The sequence below is a fragment of the Podarcis bocagei genome (genome assembly GCF_964188305.1).
Source record: "Podarcis bocagei genome assembly, chromosome: 13".
Taxonomy (NCBI): Eukaryota; Metazoa; Chordata; class Lepidosauria; order Squamata; family Lacertidae; genus Podarcis; species Podarcis bocagei.
This window is the reverse complement of record NC_138138.1, coordinates 28,175,708-28,190,383: the sequence shown is the minus strand read 5'-3', so window position 1 is coordinate 28,190,383 and position 14,676 is coordinate 28,175,708. Positions and strand designations below refer to the sequence as shown.

At 45.5% G+C, this 14,676-nt stretch overlaps 2 protein-coding genes across 3 annotated transcripts in view; both read left to right on the top strand.

The window, feature by feature from the left end:
• The window catches only part of STARD3 (StAR related lipid transfer domain containing 3), a 28,385-nt gene extending 25,309 nt beyond the window's left edge, over positions 1-3,076 (top strand). For both annotated transcript variants that reach the window (XM_081168695.1, XM_081168696.1), the window contains exons 14-15: positions 1,557-1,650; positions 2,777-3,076. In XM_081168695.1, coding sequence (XP_081024821.1) covers positions 1,557-1,650; positions 2,777-2,881 — 199 coding nt within the window. In that variant the 3' untranslated portion in view covers positions 2,882-3,076. The remainder of the gene's footprint in view (positions 1-1,556; positions 1,651-2,776) is intronic.
• Positions 3,077-7,517: 4,441 nt separating this feature from the next.
• LOC308572548 (melanoregulin-like) lies at positions 7,518-13,014 on the top strand. The gene is made up of 5 exons (XM_081168716.1): positions 7,518-7,776; positions 9,545-9,704; positions 10,363-10,453; positions 10,750-10,916; positions 12,600-13,014. Exons 1-5 carry the CDS (start codon positions 7,700-7,702, stop codon positions 12,783-12,785), a joined length of 681 nt encoding a protein of 226 aa, XP_081024842.1. The 5' UTR covers positions 7,518-7,699; the 3' UTR covers positions 12,786-13,014.
• The last annotated feature ends 1,662 nt before the right edge of the window (positions 13,015-14,676 follow it).

The window sequence follows — 14,676 nt, the reverse complement described above, 5'->3', positions numbered from 1 at the left end:
TTCTACTTCAGGTGTTCATACACTGAAATGGAACAGGCATGACACCTGTTGCACCCTGCTCTTCTCTTTCCAAACACCATTCCCTCTAAACTGCTGTTGCCTTTCTGGTTTCCACTTTGCTAGGCAAGAAGTTCCAAGGGCACTACACAGCTGGGTTTAGTTTCCCTTGGATGGGGGTGCAGGGATGACTTAGGATTTCTTTTGTAAAACTTGCTTTCGGTGACAGCAAACACACTCCTCCAGCAAAACAGGAGCTTGCTCTTTTAAATGGGAACTGGGGCACTCCCAAAGAAATGCAGCACATGCACAGATGCTCATGGCTTCTGAAGTTATTAATAATAAAAATAAATAATAAAATTTTATTTATACCTCCCCGACCAGAGCCAGGCTCAGGGTGACTAACACCAATAAAATTACAATAAAACATAATGGGGGGGGACAAACAAACAAACAAACCAATTTATTAAAATATGGGTTAAAATATAATTTAAAATGCAGCCTCATTTTAATAGTAGCCCATAAATCAAAACAATAAGGGGAGGGAAACATAAGGGTCAGACTGAGTCCAAACCAAAGGCCAGGCGGAACAGCTCTGTCTTGCAGGCCCTGCGGAAAGATGTTAAGTCCCGCAGGGCCCTAGTCTCTTGTGACAGAGCATTCCACCAAGTCAGGACCAGTACTGAAAAGGCCCTGGCCCTAGCTGAGACAAATCTAACCACCTTGCGGCTTGGGACCTCCAAAGTGTTACTTATGGAGCTTAAGTTCCTCCGCAGGGCATACCAGGAGAGGCGGTCCCGTAGGTACAAGGGTCCTAGGCCACATTAATGGCCTGGCCTGGGCTCAAGTTAACTGTAACAAGTCATTCCTCTATGGCCCATGCCATAAAACCCCTGCTGCATTTATCAGCATCTTCGGAAAAGTGCTCAGGGAGGGGTTTTCTGTCTCATGGTGTCACATTTATGGAAGAGGAGACCTGCCAAGATTTTCTTTGTGTGGGTTTCTTTGTAGGGGGCTGAAAAAATGTGTGGCTCTAAAACCGTATCGGGGGATGGGGGGAATTCAGTTACTCATAAGAGGGGGGAAATTGGTATGTGCTTGATATTTTCATGATTTCAGAGTACACTGCTTTGGGCACAGGATTTTCTATATCAAGCCCAACTCTTTCATGGGCAGCCTTCCAAGGGTTGCATGATGGGGATGGGGTGGGGCCACAGGCAAAAGTAGGTGGGGCAATGGGTATTCCTCTTGCAGATATTCCACCAATGAAAAAGGCCAGGTTTCTGCAAAACTCTTCCATTCTCCAGCCAGACAAGCGAGAGGCATGGTCGCAGTTCAAGGACACATTCCAATCAGGAAAGAACACTTCCAGGCCAAGCCAGGGGAGAGGGGGCATGGCTTAGGGAGTCTGGAAGGCCAGGTGGAGAGACACAGAGGGCCACATTCAGCTTCTGGGCATGTGGCTCCACACATCTGTTCTAGGTAATAACCAGCTATTAAATTGCTTCTGCTGTGACAACTCTCGCCCTCCCCGCCCCCTTGTTGTTGGTTTTTTCCAGAGCGGAAAATGGTCCAGGTGGTTTCGTTGCTCTGAAATGTCCCACTAATCCGAACCTCTGTACCTTGTTCTGGATACTCAATACAGACCTCAAGGTAAGGCATGTCTTGTCCTTGAGTGTTTTCAGTTGAATGAGCCAGATTGTGACCATTTCTCTCCTGCTCTACCACTGTTGTGTTTTGCTTTTTAAATGGCTCGTTGTCACCTCCAAGGTCTCAAACCTTGGAAACTTCTGGGTCCTGATTAGACATTTTTCACGTGAATCAAACGGCAATGTGGCCCAGATGCTGTAGTGCCATTGAAATCCATTCCTGCTCCCCTCTGATGAATGTGGTATGTGGTTGTGCTTCTGAGGATCAAGATGTGTCTTGGAGAACGGTCCAAGCAAGAGGCGAGGGCTGCTCTCCCTCCAGAATGCAGAATCAGACCAATTGCATAGCTTTGCTAGCCAATGAGTGCCCTGTTTGGGGATATAACTTGGACCTGATGAGATGAGAGAGAGGTACTGAACAGAGGAATATGCAGGAAAGAGGGAGATTTTAATGAGATCCTACGCTGAACCACACTGAGATCTATGGGTATAGGGGCAGTATACCAATTTAATAAATATAGTAGTAGTGGTGGTAGTAGTAGTAATACTATCCTGTGGTGTTTATATACCTAACATAACAGTATTACCTGTAACAAAATGCTGCGGTGTGACTGACAACCCACCGACACAGTTAAGGATTATCGTGCTTGCCAGCTGGGATCAGAAATTGCTCAGTTCTGCGGTTCCTTTCTCTGTGGCATTCTCTTAATCCTATGGTTTAAGGGGAGGAGCCATAGCACCATTGTAGACCTCATGCTTTGCATGTGGAGAAACCCCAAGCTGAGCCACTGGCATCTCCAGGTAGATATAGGGAAAGCGCTCTCTTATGAAAACTAGGAGAGCTACTGCCCACCCTTGAGGTGGGTGGACCAAAGCATTGATTCAACATAAGGCAGCTTCCTATATTCCTATGTTCATTTCTACTGCCCCAGCTTAAAGAGAGCAGTGGTTGAGCACATGCTTAGCACTGGATGCCTCGGGTTCATTTAGTGGCATCTCCAAGCAAAGGGGATGTTGGGCAAAGACCTGAGAAATACTGCCAGTTTGGGCCAGGCAGACCACTGCAGCTTCAGGACCTGTATCAGTGTTGAAGATGCTTCTCTGGCTTCATCCTTCGTCTCTTCCTGCAGGGCCGGCTTCCCCGCTACCTCATCAACCAAAGCTTGAGCGCCACCATGACGGAATTTGTTTTCCACCTGCGCAAACGTGTTGTGGAGGTCATGGCGAGGTCTTAGGTTCTTGGAACTCCTTGCTCTGATGTTGCCTTTTGAGCGTGCTCAAACCCAACAAGGTCCAAAGAACTGGAGTATCTTTTTTCCTTCTTCTTCTTCTTCTCTCTCTTCCTGCCAGAGAACAAAGACAAAATCTCACAGCTGACGTTCTGGATCAGGCTGAAGAGCCTTTCCTTGTGTCTTCAGGTTGTCAGCCAGGTAAAGAGGGAGGTCGAGACAAAGCAGGTGGTCCGTGCCCAAGCGAATTGGTGAGAAGCACCGAGGTGGTTTCTTCCAGCCTTTCACCGATGATCAAAGTTAACATTGCTACTAGAACTTGAGCCATGTATGGATTCCGATGTGCCAAATTGCTTCATGATCATGCTTCCAGAACCTGCCAAGTGCTTACCTGTATAGCCCCCTTCCTTTCTCCCTGGGTGTAATCATGATTTGTGTGTCCATGAACTTATCCAGTTGCCTTCCATGGCGGAACAGAAGTGCACCATCAGATAACCTGCACACACAGTCGCACGGCTGAAGTGCAGCAGGTTAAGCCAGAAAGTGTCCCAGGCACTGCTACTGGTCGTCCACCTTTCGGCATAGCTGTGAGGGCGTCAGGAGGTTTTATTGCCCGAATGTTTGGATGAAATTTGCCTATTGTGTGCTTGGTAAAGGCCAGAGAGAACGAAATCTCCTGCCCCCTGTCAAGTACCTGGTCTTCAGCGGTGCACCAAAACTGACACCTTGGCTTGAAAGCATTGCTGTTCCCAGTTCCGTGTTGCTTTATTTTCCAGTTTCTCCTCCTACCCATGAGTAGCAAAGACTCTAAAATAAGCTTCCGTAGACTAAACTGACCCAGTGGTTGGTTGGTTGGTGGTTCCTGGGTTTGATTGTGGCCTCATCACTCTGGAGTAGGCTTCAAATGTTAGTAATGGAGGCCAAGATCTATAATCGGTTCTATTGACTTGTTAATATATAGAGAGGCCAGAGCCCTTATCTGCCACTCGTGTGTGTGTGTGTGTGTGTGTGTGTGTGTGTGTAGTGGAGGAGCATCCTTGGAAACTTCCTGCCTGGTGCATATCGGAGCTAAGCACTGAAAGCAGCCTGTTGTTTCATGAAGCATGAGCTGGGTTTGCCATAGAAGTGAGACTAGTATAGACCTATCACCAGAGCAGATGTTTATATTAACCTCCTTCCTTCGCTCCCCAAAGTCCTTAAGTTGCCTTCCTCTGCTCTCCTGCATTCGCTGTTGATAACTAGTATTCTCCAGGTGAAAAACTACGTAGCTCATGAATCAATCTTCAGGGCCTTGAGTTCTGTCTCTCTCTCTCCCCACACCCTGCCTTGCTTGGGTGTAGAAAGCTGGAGATGTGGTGGACATAACATCTACAGGCCTTTTGGTCTGCCATTGACTGAAATTGCCTTGAGTGGAATCGACATTTCTAATCCCTTCAGAGGATCAGCTTTGGGACACAGGAGGGTGGGGCAGAAGTGAAATGCCTTTGCTTCAACATAATAAGTGCAATAATCCTGGCACAGAGCTAACACGCAACTTACCAGAAGTGTCCAAAGTTCTTGGCCTCAAATGTCAACTGTTGTCCAAAGCCATTTGGGTTAAACCGCACTGACTCCTGTGATTCTCCACTTCAGCGGGACCACTTTCAGCAGAAGTAGTATGGGGGATTGCACAGAGATTGCAGCCTTAAGGCAGATATTTTGTGTTCTCTCCCATCCCACTGCAATCTGACTCGTATGTGTGGGAGGTGACTTCTCGAGCGATTCCTGCACTTTTAAAGGCTCTAGAATCAGAATTAGTCTTGTAGCGAGAGTCACGCACGGCTGCTTGCTCGCTCGGTGCATTTTAAGACCCCCAACGCAGGACTTGAGGTCAAAAGGTTGAAATGAAAGCAAATAAATATATTCTGAACTGGATTTACTGGGGGAGTAAACTGCACACCTGGCTTACACAACAACGGGGCAACTAGCATGTGTGCCAGACCTGTTCTTGCAGGCGTATTTTCAGCAGTTGAGCCCCCCCCCCATACTTTTGTATACTGGTTTCTCCCCTTTGCCTAGCCTCTGTTTGTGTGTTTTGTGCAGTGGGTGGAACTTGTAGGAAGTCCTGTCCCCTCCATCTGATATCTTTGTCGGAATAGGGAGGCTTGTAAGAAGCTTTTCCTATTGCGGGGTGGGGTGAGTTTCCAGACACCACGATAGGCTTCCAGGGATGAAAAAGAGGCTCGCCATCCAGGGAAGTTGTCCGAAGTGACTTGCTTTACAATATTTCTGCATTTTTTGCCAGCATCGGAGATTTGCCCGAGTTCCCGTTTCTAAGAATCGGCTATTAATCTTATTAAAGCGCCTTGGGTTGTTCGTAAGCATTTCAAATGGACTGTGAAAAGGGAGGCTTACAGACTTCGTGAATCTAATGCACAGAAACTGTTTTCTTTTATGTGTTCATGGGGAGTGGACCTGCACACCTCATTTAAAAAGCCACTTGAATAACACATATGCCTTTTGCATTGATTCTTTGTTACTTGATCTAATAAAATCTAGTGACAACTTTCCTCTGGCTCAATGTGTCTTTCTGCCTAGCATGAAGAACAGAGCTAATCTACCAACTCAAAAATACCACACTGAGGATATGACTCTTACCTTAATTGCTGAGCCCTGTGTTCCAGGCTAGCTCCTGCTCCTCCTCTCTTTTAACTTATGTGAGCTGCTTTGGGAGACAGTAATTATCTGGAAAGCGGAATAAAACAATTACACAGTTTACTGGCGTTTTGGCAGCATGATTGCAACCCTGCTTTCCCAGGGGCAAATCTCTTTGTGTTCATTGGGGTTTCCTCCCCAGATCATTTTCCTGGGAATTTCAGAGTGTTCTGTTGCTTTTGCCCTAGGAGCAATCCTGGGAAGCTGATTTACTGTTGTTCAGCATTTTACAGATGGAAAATTCTAATATAGAGAGTCTGATCTGGTAACACCAGTTAGCAACTTACATTTAGAAACTGCTCACGGGTGCAGTCTACTTGCACAGCTAGTGTGCCGCCCAAGTGGTGAACTTCTGCAGGGTTGCAGATTTGTAGATTACTCCTGTGAGCATATATATATATTTAGCACAAGATAGGATGTTGGTCTTCCAGTGGAAACAAATCCATGCACAACCCAAGGTCACAAAATGAGTTTTATAGTAGAAGTGGGGACATAAAATTAAATGGAAAAGGCTAAGAATTGTAAATGGGTATGTGGTTATTCTATTAATCCTGGGCAGAGTAAGGCTACTCTAAACAGCCATGACTTCCTCCAAAGACTTCTTGAAACTGAGAGTCGTTTGTGGACCCCTATTCCTGTCCCAGAGCTACAGTTCCCAGAGGTCCCTGTCACTATGGATCGATTGCGGATTAATCCACTTTGGCAGTTGGGAAGCCATGACTGTTTTTAAACTGTTATCATAGTACTTTAAGGTGGAATGTGGCCCGAGTCTAACTCCAAGGCTGGCCCAAGACATGTTGCTTCCTGAGGCAACGGGCAAAATAACCCATACACATGCTCTTTCCACCTCCAGTAGCCAACTGGGCTGGCCACTGAATCCTAGGTAAAAAAGAAAGGTAAAGGGCCCCTGGACGGTTAAGTCCAGTCAAAGGCGACTATGGGGTTGCGGCACTCATCTCGCTTTCAGGCCGAGAGACCTGGTGTTTGTCCACAGACAGCTTTCCGGGTCATGTGGCCAGCATGACTAAACCACTTCTGGCGCAATGGAATAGCATGATGGAAACCAGAGCGCATGGAAACACTGTTTACCTTCCTGCCACAGTAGTACCTATTTATCTACTTGCACTGGCGTGCTTTCAAACTGCTAGGTTGGCAGGAGCTAGGACAGAGAAATGAGCTCGCTCCATTGCGGGAATTCAAACTGCTGACCTTCCAATCGGGAAGCCCAAGAGGTTCAAGTGGTTTAGACCACAGCGCCACCCACATCCACCAAATCCTACTTCAATACTAACAACAGGGCAAAGCACAGACCCTAAGGCAGTTACAAAGGGCGAGGGCAAGATGCACAACACACAACTCTCTTCTCCAACATAAGGAATGGTTGGGGAGTTCAGGAAGAAGAGCTATGGGGCACCACTGCCTCCTCCCATTAGCCACCAGAAGCAGTCACCTCACTCTGCCTAGTGACAGGACCAGCCCTGCTAGGGTCAAACGACCTACTTGGCAATTAAGCTCTTTGGGTGCAAGCCACTGTCTTGCCCACTGTAACCAAACTTGCAAAGTAGCTGTGAGGATAAACTGAGATGGCTCTATTTATGCTACCCTGAGCTGCTTGGAGGAAGGGCTGATTGCAAAAGGAATAGATGGCGGAATTTCTCCCAGTGGATAACACAGCAAGGCCTGGCTTCTGTTCTGCCTTTCCGTGCCTCTTCTCCTCTGGCTTCATGTGGCTCTACAGTGCCTCGCAACTCATCTAATCCTGCGGTCTCTCTTCTTGAAGATACGAAAAACGAACCTACTTTTCATTCCATATAAACACAGAGGCAACATACAATACACTATTTCATACTCGGCAGTTTGTTATAAAGGCCTTAAGCTATGGCGGAAGGGGGAGAATCTCACATGATCACTGCTTATGATGTGCAGATGATATTTAAAGAGAATTCATAGAACTCCTTTGCCTTCCCACTCCCCAAGCAGAGTTCCTTTACTACTTGGACTTGCGTCTGCCCCATCCATTTTCACTCCATCTTCTGTTTTAACTTTGGTTTTTAACGCGTTTCAATATGCTGGTATTGAGCCTGTCTTAGCATTTACAGCACATTGCAAGAAAGAGAGAGAGAGAGAGAGATGAACTTCTGGTACAAAGTTTGCAGCTGCTGTTGCCATATAGAAGATGAACTGGAGAAGAATCCATTGGTGGTTGGGTATGTGTTACAAATCAGCTTTTTCATTTAGCAAGCCCCGAGCTTCTGCCAAATTTATAATAAGCAATGGCAGACAACAGCATAAATTAAGGTAAGTGTGTTCTGCTTTCCAAGTGATGCTGTACGGAAGCTGGCAGTTCTGGAATTCTGGAAGTACAGAATATTGCTGTTTAGGGCCCCAGTTGGCCAGACAACCCCACCCTTTCCTAGGATATTCCATTTCATCCCCACTCCCAACAACCAGATGGCATTTCCTTCCTCCATTAGAGTTCTGTGTCTAAATATTTCAGTTCTACTTTTGCAAATCTTAGCATTCCCCCAAGCCTGCTGAAAACCTCCTCCTCCTGCAATGGTGTTTTGGTTATGTACCTTACAGGATTCATCATGAAAGGATTCTGCCTTTCTTGCTTTCACCGTTTAGCTACTGTTTCAATGTACAGTGTTTTGTTTGATTCACAGTCTGTGTGTGCCTTCACAAAAGCCCTCTTGAATTATATGCACACTTTAATTCTAGGGCTGCAACATTAAATGCTTCTATTAATCAGCTTTTAATTAATTGGTCTACTTTAATTGAGGGTGACTTTTTAGTCTGAAAAATTATTGTGAATAAATGTACGTAAGGGTAAAAGGACCCCTGACCATTAGGTCCAGTCGTGGCCGACTGGGGTTGCGGCGCTCATCTCACTTTATTGGCCGAGGGAGCCGGCATGCAGCTTCCGGGTCATGTGGCCAGCATGACCAAGCCACTTCTGGCAAACCAGAGCAGTGCACGGAAATGCTGTTTACCTTCCCGCCGGAGCGGTACCTATTTATCTACTTGCACTTGACGTGACCTTCTGATCGGCAAGTCCTAGGCTCTGTGTATGTACGGAGCAAGGCTCAAATCCAAGGTTTCCATTCCCAACCTGGTATCTACCAGGCTAAAGAGATGCATTGTGCTTGCCGCAATGGTAAACCTGTGCCCAGGCTGTACTGCTTTGGACTGAAGTTGCAGGAATCACAACATGAAAGAAATGTTGTTTCTGTGCATGAAAACAATTAGCTTGTCAGGGAGAAGACTATGCCTCTCCCTCAATATGCTAGCTGTCTCTGTGCAGGGACTGTTTTTGTTCAGAGAACAGACCGTCTGAGTGACCCATTATTCAGGGACGATCTCGGATTTACAGAAGCTGTCCTGGTTTCTGATTTGATCCTGGAATGTCCTGCTTTTCCATAGAACGTCCCTATTTTCATTGGAGAAATGCTGGAGAGTATGGAATAGAATGTTCCTGGGGCTTTTTTTCAGCTGGATCTTGCCAGCCCCTCTCAGGTGGGTGTCACTGCATTCTAAGAGAACGAGAGGAGGTGTTCGTGGTGAGTTCCAGTACTTCTTTTCCTAGAAAAATAGAACTGGACTTTCCTATTTTCGTTGGAGAAATGGAGGAGGTTATGTGAGAAGCATTTGCCCATATGAGCTCCCACTTTCAATCCAAAGTGATAAAGCCCAGATACCAGATACGGTACCTAGGAAGCTGCCTTCTATTGATCCAGACCATTGGTCCATGTAGCACACTATGGTTGACAATGACCAGCAAAGGTTCTCCAGGGTTTCAGACAGGGGACAATCGCAGATGTCAGAGATTGAGCATGTGCTCTACCACTGAGTGAGAACTTGGTGAGAAGTAGACCTAGGAGTCCTGTCTCAGTTTGAAGAGCAGCCATTGTGATACTGTTTGTTTGTTTGTTTGTTTGTTTGTTTGTTTGTTTGTTTGTAACCTTTCTGTTGCAGTGACACGCTTCAGTATTTCAACAAGTTGCAGAAACGACGGGAATTAGAGGCTGTCAACTTGTGGAATGAACCAGTGGACAAGACTCACGTGGAACGGGATGATGATCATAAACTCCACATGTTGCTGGAGAAAAGGTCAAAAACGCGCCGGGGATCAGAGGTATGTTGTCCTTGCGCACGGAATATTTTTGTTTGGGGGAGAATTTAATTGCAAGACATTTGCCCACGTACAGTCTGATATGGTTGGTTCATCTGGAGGGATAAGTGCCAGACAAGGATGTCCACAGACAAGAATTATTGTGTATGTGTGCCCACAAATACAGTGATGCATTGATGTAAGCATTAAAATAATATAAACTGGTTTCTAGTTTCTGTCGCACTCTAGTGTGACCCACAAATAAAAACTAGCATAGGGCTATGCAGGTGGGGTTGGCTAATTGCTTCCATTGAGTTATATTGGGCCAAAATAAACTTCTTGGAGGAATCTAACCCTTTCCTGACAAAAATAGCATCGGAAAGAGCAGTGATGTACCCCTTAATTGTCTGCCACATTCTGCTGTTTGCATCCATGGATGGGAGCCAGAAAAGTGATGCAACGTAGACGCAATCTGCATGAGTGGCATGAGCTTTAGGAATAGGGGCCTCAGTGGGGTGCAGTGTGTTAATGCACATGTAGGTGCACACACAAAGCAGCCCTTTAGAGATCCCTGTAATATATAGGCCTTTCTCCACACATACTTTACATGACGGTGGGCATTTTGCTGAAAAACATAGCTTAGTGGTTCATTCTTTTGATGGTCTCCTTTATCCTGACAAAGGAATACCGACGCTTGAGCTTTGACATCATCGCTCACCGGCAGATCCGTCGGAAGATGAAGGACCGATGGAAGCAAATCCTAGAAGTCTTGGGTATGGTGTCCTTGGGGGATTTCCACCACAGACCAAACTGGAGAGTGTTAGGAGAGCTATTATCCTTACTCGCTTTCATTTCTCTCAAGTTTGGTTTTAGTGTTCCATGACTAAAAACTACTAGAGCCTTCTCCCTGTTGACTTTGGAGGGGTGAAGACTATTATTTACCTATCCTTGGCCACTGTGAGAGCCGGATACCGGATTCTGTTCCTATCCAACAGGGCTGCTCTTGTTATTATTTATTGAGTTGGTTTTTGGAGTGGATATGGGCATAAATGATCTCTTCCCAATGTAGGGTTCAAAGCTGAAGCAGATGGGCTCCTCACTGTCACGTCCAGCACCTCATATGAATCCCTTTGCAATCCTCAAGAGGCCCGCAGGATCCACACTGCCCTGGCCGAGCAGACAACCATTTTTGGCTGGCATCGTGGTGGTCCACCCGAGAGATACCTCTTTGTCATTGTAAGTAGAGGAAGGATTCGGTAGAAACTTCTGTTGGGGCATGTGCTTGTCTGTGCAGTACATCACTGCAGGGACAGAAGCTGTGGCCTAACCTACAGTGGCATAGAAGCTACCATGGAGGTAGAAGCAACAAGCAAGCTCCTCCAGGTAGCCTGATTGTGGTTTTCAAATACAGTGGTACCTCAGGTTAAGTATTTAATTCGTTCCAGAGGTCTGTTCTTAACCTGAAACTATTCTTAACCTGAAACACCACTTTAGCTAATGGGGCCTCCTGCTGTTGCCGCGCCGCTAGAGCCCGATTTCTGTTCTTATCCTGAAGCAAAGTTCTTAACATGAAGCACTATTTCTGGGTTAGCAGAGTGTGTAACCTGAAGCATATGTAACCTGAAGCGTATGTAACCTGAGGTACCACTGTAACTGCTTCCAGTGTCATGAAGCCTCTGTGAGTTGACTCCTTCTAATGTGCTGATTGGCCTTACGAATCCTTTAATATCTTGCCACCCTCTCCCAAATATTTTTCTCTTTGTCCTCCAAATTAAGGGTGACATTTCCCCTCCTCCTAGTGTTGGGAGTGTGATGCCAAGTTTTCTGTTCAACATAGAGGGTGATGCCTTTAGGACAAAGCAGTCCTTTTGAAATTTTCCCCCTTCTGCAGGTAGCCTTGTTAATGGCTAAAAATATGTGGCGTTTGCTTGGTTAGTCAGTTCTCTCGCTTTGAGGGAGAAAGATCTCAGTTTAATCTTTTCCTTTGTCTGGAACAGGACTTTGGTTGATTTCATTGGCATACTATGCCCTTTTAAAATGTGGGGTTTTGGGGGGGTTATTAGGTTGTTTTAATTTTGATTATATATTTTGTGGTTTTATATTTTGATTTTGTTTTATGAACCACCTTGAAACCTCTGGGTATAGGGCGGTATATTAATGATGATGATGATGATGATGGGAAGAAGAATGCTTTGTTCTTTATCTGCAATAATTAAATAATTAAATAAAGGGTGTGACAGCTCCTGTTTTCTTCTTCTTCTTCTTCAAAGGCCAAATAGTTTATTGGGAACTATTTTCTACAACAAAGGGTGGATGTCTCCTAGGCTAGAAAACAGTCAGAGCAGAACAACAATAAATCACTTTATCTCCGTTTCCCCCTTTTGAATGCTTTTAGACTCAGACTTCCTTTAATAAATTTAATTTACATTTTATTACCAGATACTTGTATCTTTGTAGTTAATTACATACTCCAACCCTACCCATTCAGTATTAGGCCTGTGCTACTAAGAACCTGGGAATGCCCCTCGTGACAGACGCTTCTTGAAGTACTTTGGCCCCTGCCCCAAACAGGGACCATTTCTTCGGTTTGTTTTATATGTGTTTCCCTCACATCCTCTGTCTTTTAAAAGCGGGGTAGAGGCAGCTGGCAAAAATTAGTTTTTTGTTTGCTTAAAGATTTGGGGGATCCCTGACCCCTCTGGTGACCCAAGGATTGCCAATTCTCCCTCCTTCCATTATTTTACCTCACAATTACTGTGAGGTGAAATGTAATTGAATCCGATATTTACTCCTGGCTTGGTGTGGGCATCATTTTTAAATTTTCTACTTCAGGTGTCTTAGGCCAGCTCTATTGTGGGGTCTCAATGTACCCAACACTATCACCTTTTTTCTTTATTTTTGTCACCTTTCCTCCCCTAGGACAGGCTGCTTCTCCTTGATGTGGGAGATGAATTCCTGTCAGCGGCTCGGCACTTCTACCCCGTGGAGGATGAAGAGGACGATGGCTCTTCCAGCGACGGAGGACCTACAACACCTGGTCCTGTCTTGGTCACAATGAGCAACGAAGCTCAGGAAGAGATGGAGGAGGGCGTAGATGGGGAATAAGTCAAGGAGAAGACGGAAGTGAGGCAGACACTGAAGAAAGTGCAAAGAGGCGGATGCAACTCAACCTATGGATGGAAGAACGAATGTATTCAGAGTAGACTACTGAACCACAAACCTGTTGGAGACTCCCTTTGACACAAAGAACTTGTGCCCCCATTTCCTGTTCATGCTTTGCCCTCTTTCTTCTGTATTAATCTCATGAGTTAACAAATAGCATTGTTTCTCACGACGCTCAGTCTGTAGTTTTCTATAAAACAGGAGGTGAACATTTGGAAGGAAAACATAAACCAAAACATAGAACTGATATGTTCTCCATAGCCAAAAATGTGGGGCTTTCCCACACACTGCCTTGATACCTTTACTTTAGGCTATGCCACTCAAGACTCAGAACAACGACGACGACGACGACGACGACAACAACAACAACAACAACAACAACAACAACAACAACAACAACAACACCCTGCCCATCTGGCTGGGTTCCCCAGCCACTCTAGGTGGCTCCCAACAGAATATTAAAAACACAATAAAATATCAGACATTCTCAGGGTGATGAATAATAATATCTCCATATTTTTCCAGGGCGTTTTCTCTTGCCTATGGCAGGGCCAGAGGCTGAGATAATAGAAAGATATCTTTGAGACTCTTTCTTCCCTTTATGAGCTGAACTTCAGTTAGCTAGGAGGCTTTCCATGGAGTATAATAAATTATGTATATGACATAGAGGACTTGCAAACTTGTTTTAGCTGAATTCACTTCAGATTCCTTTAGCACTGAGTGTACACAACTCTGGTCATAAGGCTGAGGGTGTGGAGAGGCTCCTTCTGCAGTTGCGCTGCACATGCACCAGAATGTGGAATTTCAGCCTACAACGGAGCACATTGAGAGTCTAGACTTGCCGTCCACATGTTTGCTTTTAAAAAATAATTTATAGGCCTTAGTGTGGTTTAAAAAGGGGCGGGCAGTTGTTCCCACTGTGATGCACTGTACAAACTATCCCAACCCACCCACCAATTATTAGCAGACAGGAGAAGCCGGATATATTCAGCAAAATATGCCAATAAAGGCCACTTAGCTTAATCTGCATGATTTGTACAGCACACTGGTTTGGATGTTTGGCACAGAAACTGAGTTACCCTGATGCTCTGTGTTTTGGGGGCCGAGGCTGTTGAGCTTTTTTTTAGTTTTGCCCAAAGTTGTTCAACTTTTTTCCCCCTCTCAAAAATCTCCCCCCCCCCCAAAAAAAGAGGGAATTTTTAAAAGCTATTTTTAAGGAAAATCACTAAAATCTAGACTTCTGGCATGGGTTGTCATACGTCTGGATTTTCCCAGATATTGAACTGATTTCCACCTGGAAACTGTTTCCGACTGCCATATTCCAACTATGTATGGGAAATTCTGGATGTATGGCAACCCTACTCTGTGTGAGAGAGGAGGGCAGGACAGGAGGTTGTTAGAAGTGGGTTTAATGTACACAACATAGGAATAAAAATGGGGGGGGGGAGTTACCCCCCCCCTCTGGATGAAGCATAAGCCCCAGGTTCCCAGCTTTCACTTTGAAAAGCGAGTACTGTACAGTGGTACTTTGGGTTACAAACACTTTGGGTTACAGACTCCGCTAACCCAGAAGTAGTACCTCACGTTAAGAGCTTTATCTCAGGATGAGAACAGAAATCGTGTGGCGGCCACAGGAGGCCCCATTAGCCAAAGTGGTACCTCAGGTTAAGAGAATGGACCTCCAGAACGAATTAAGTTCTTAACCTGAGGTACCACTGTACATGTTTAGCAGTTGTAGAACCAGAGATGCAAGGCAAAAGGTGTGAGCAGGTATCCCTCTCTTTTGTTTTGAGAGAAGCTTGCCTGTTCCCACCTTTCATTTATGTATGTTTGC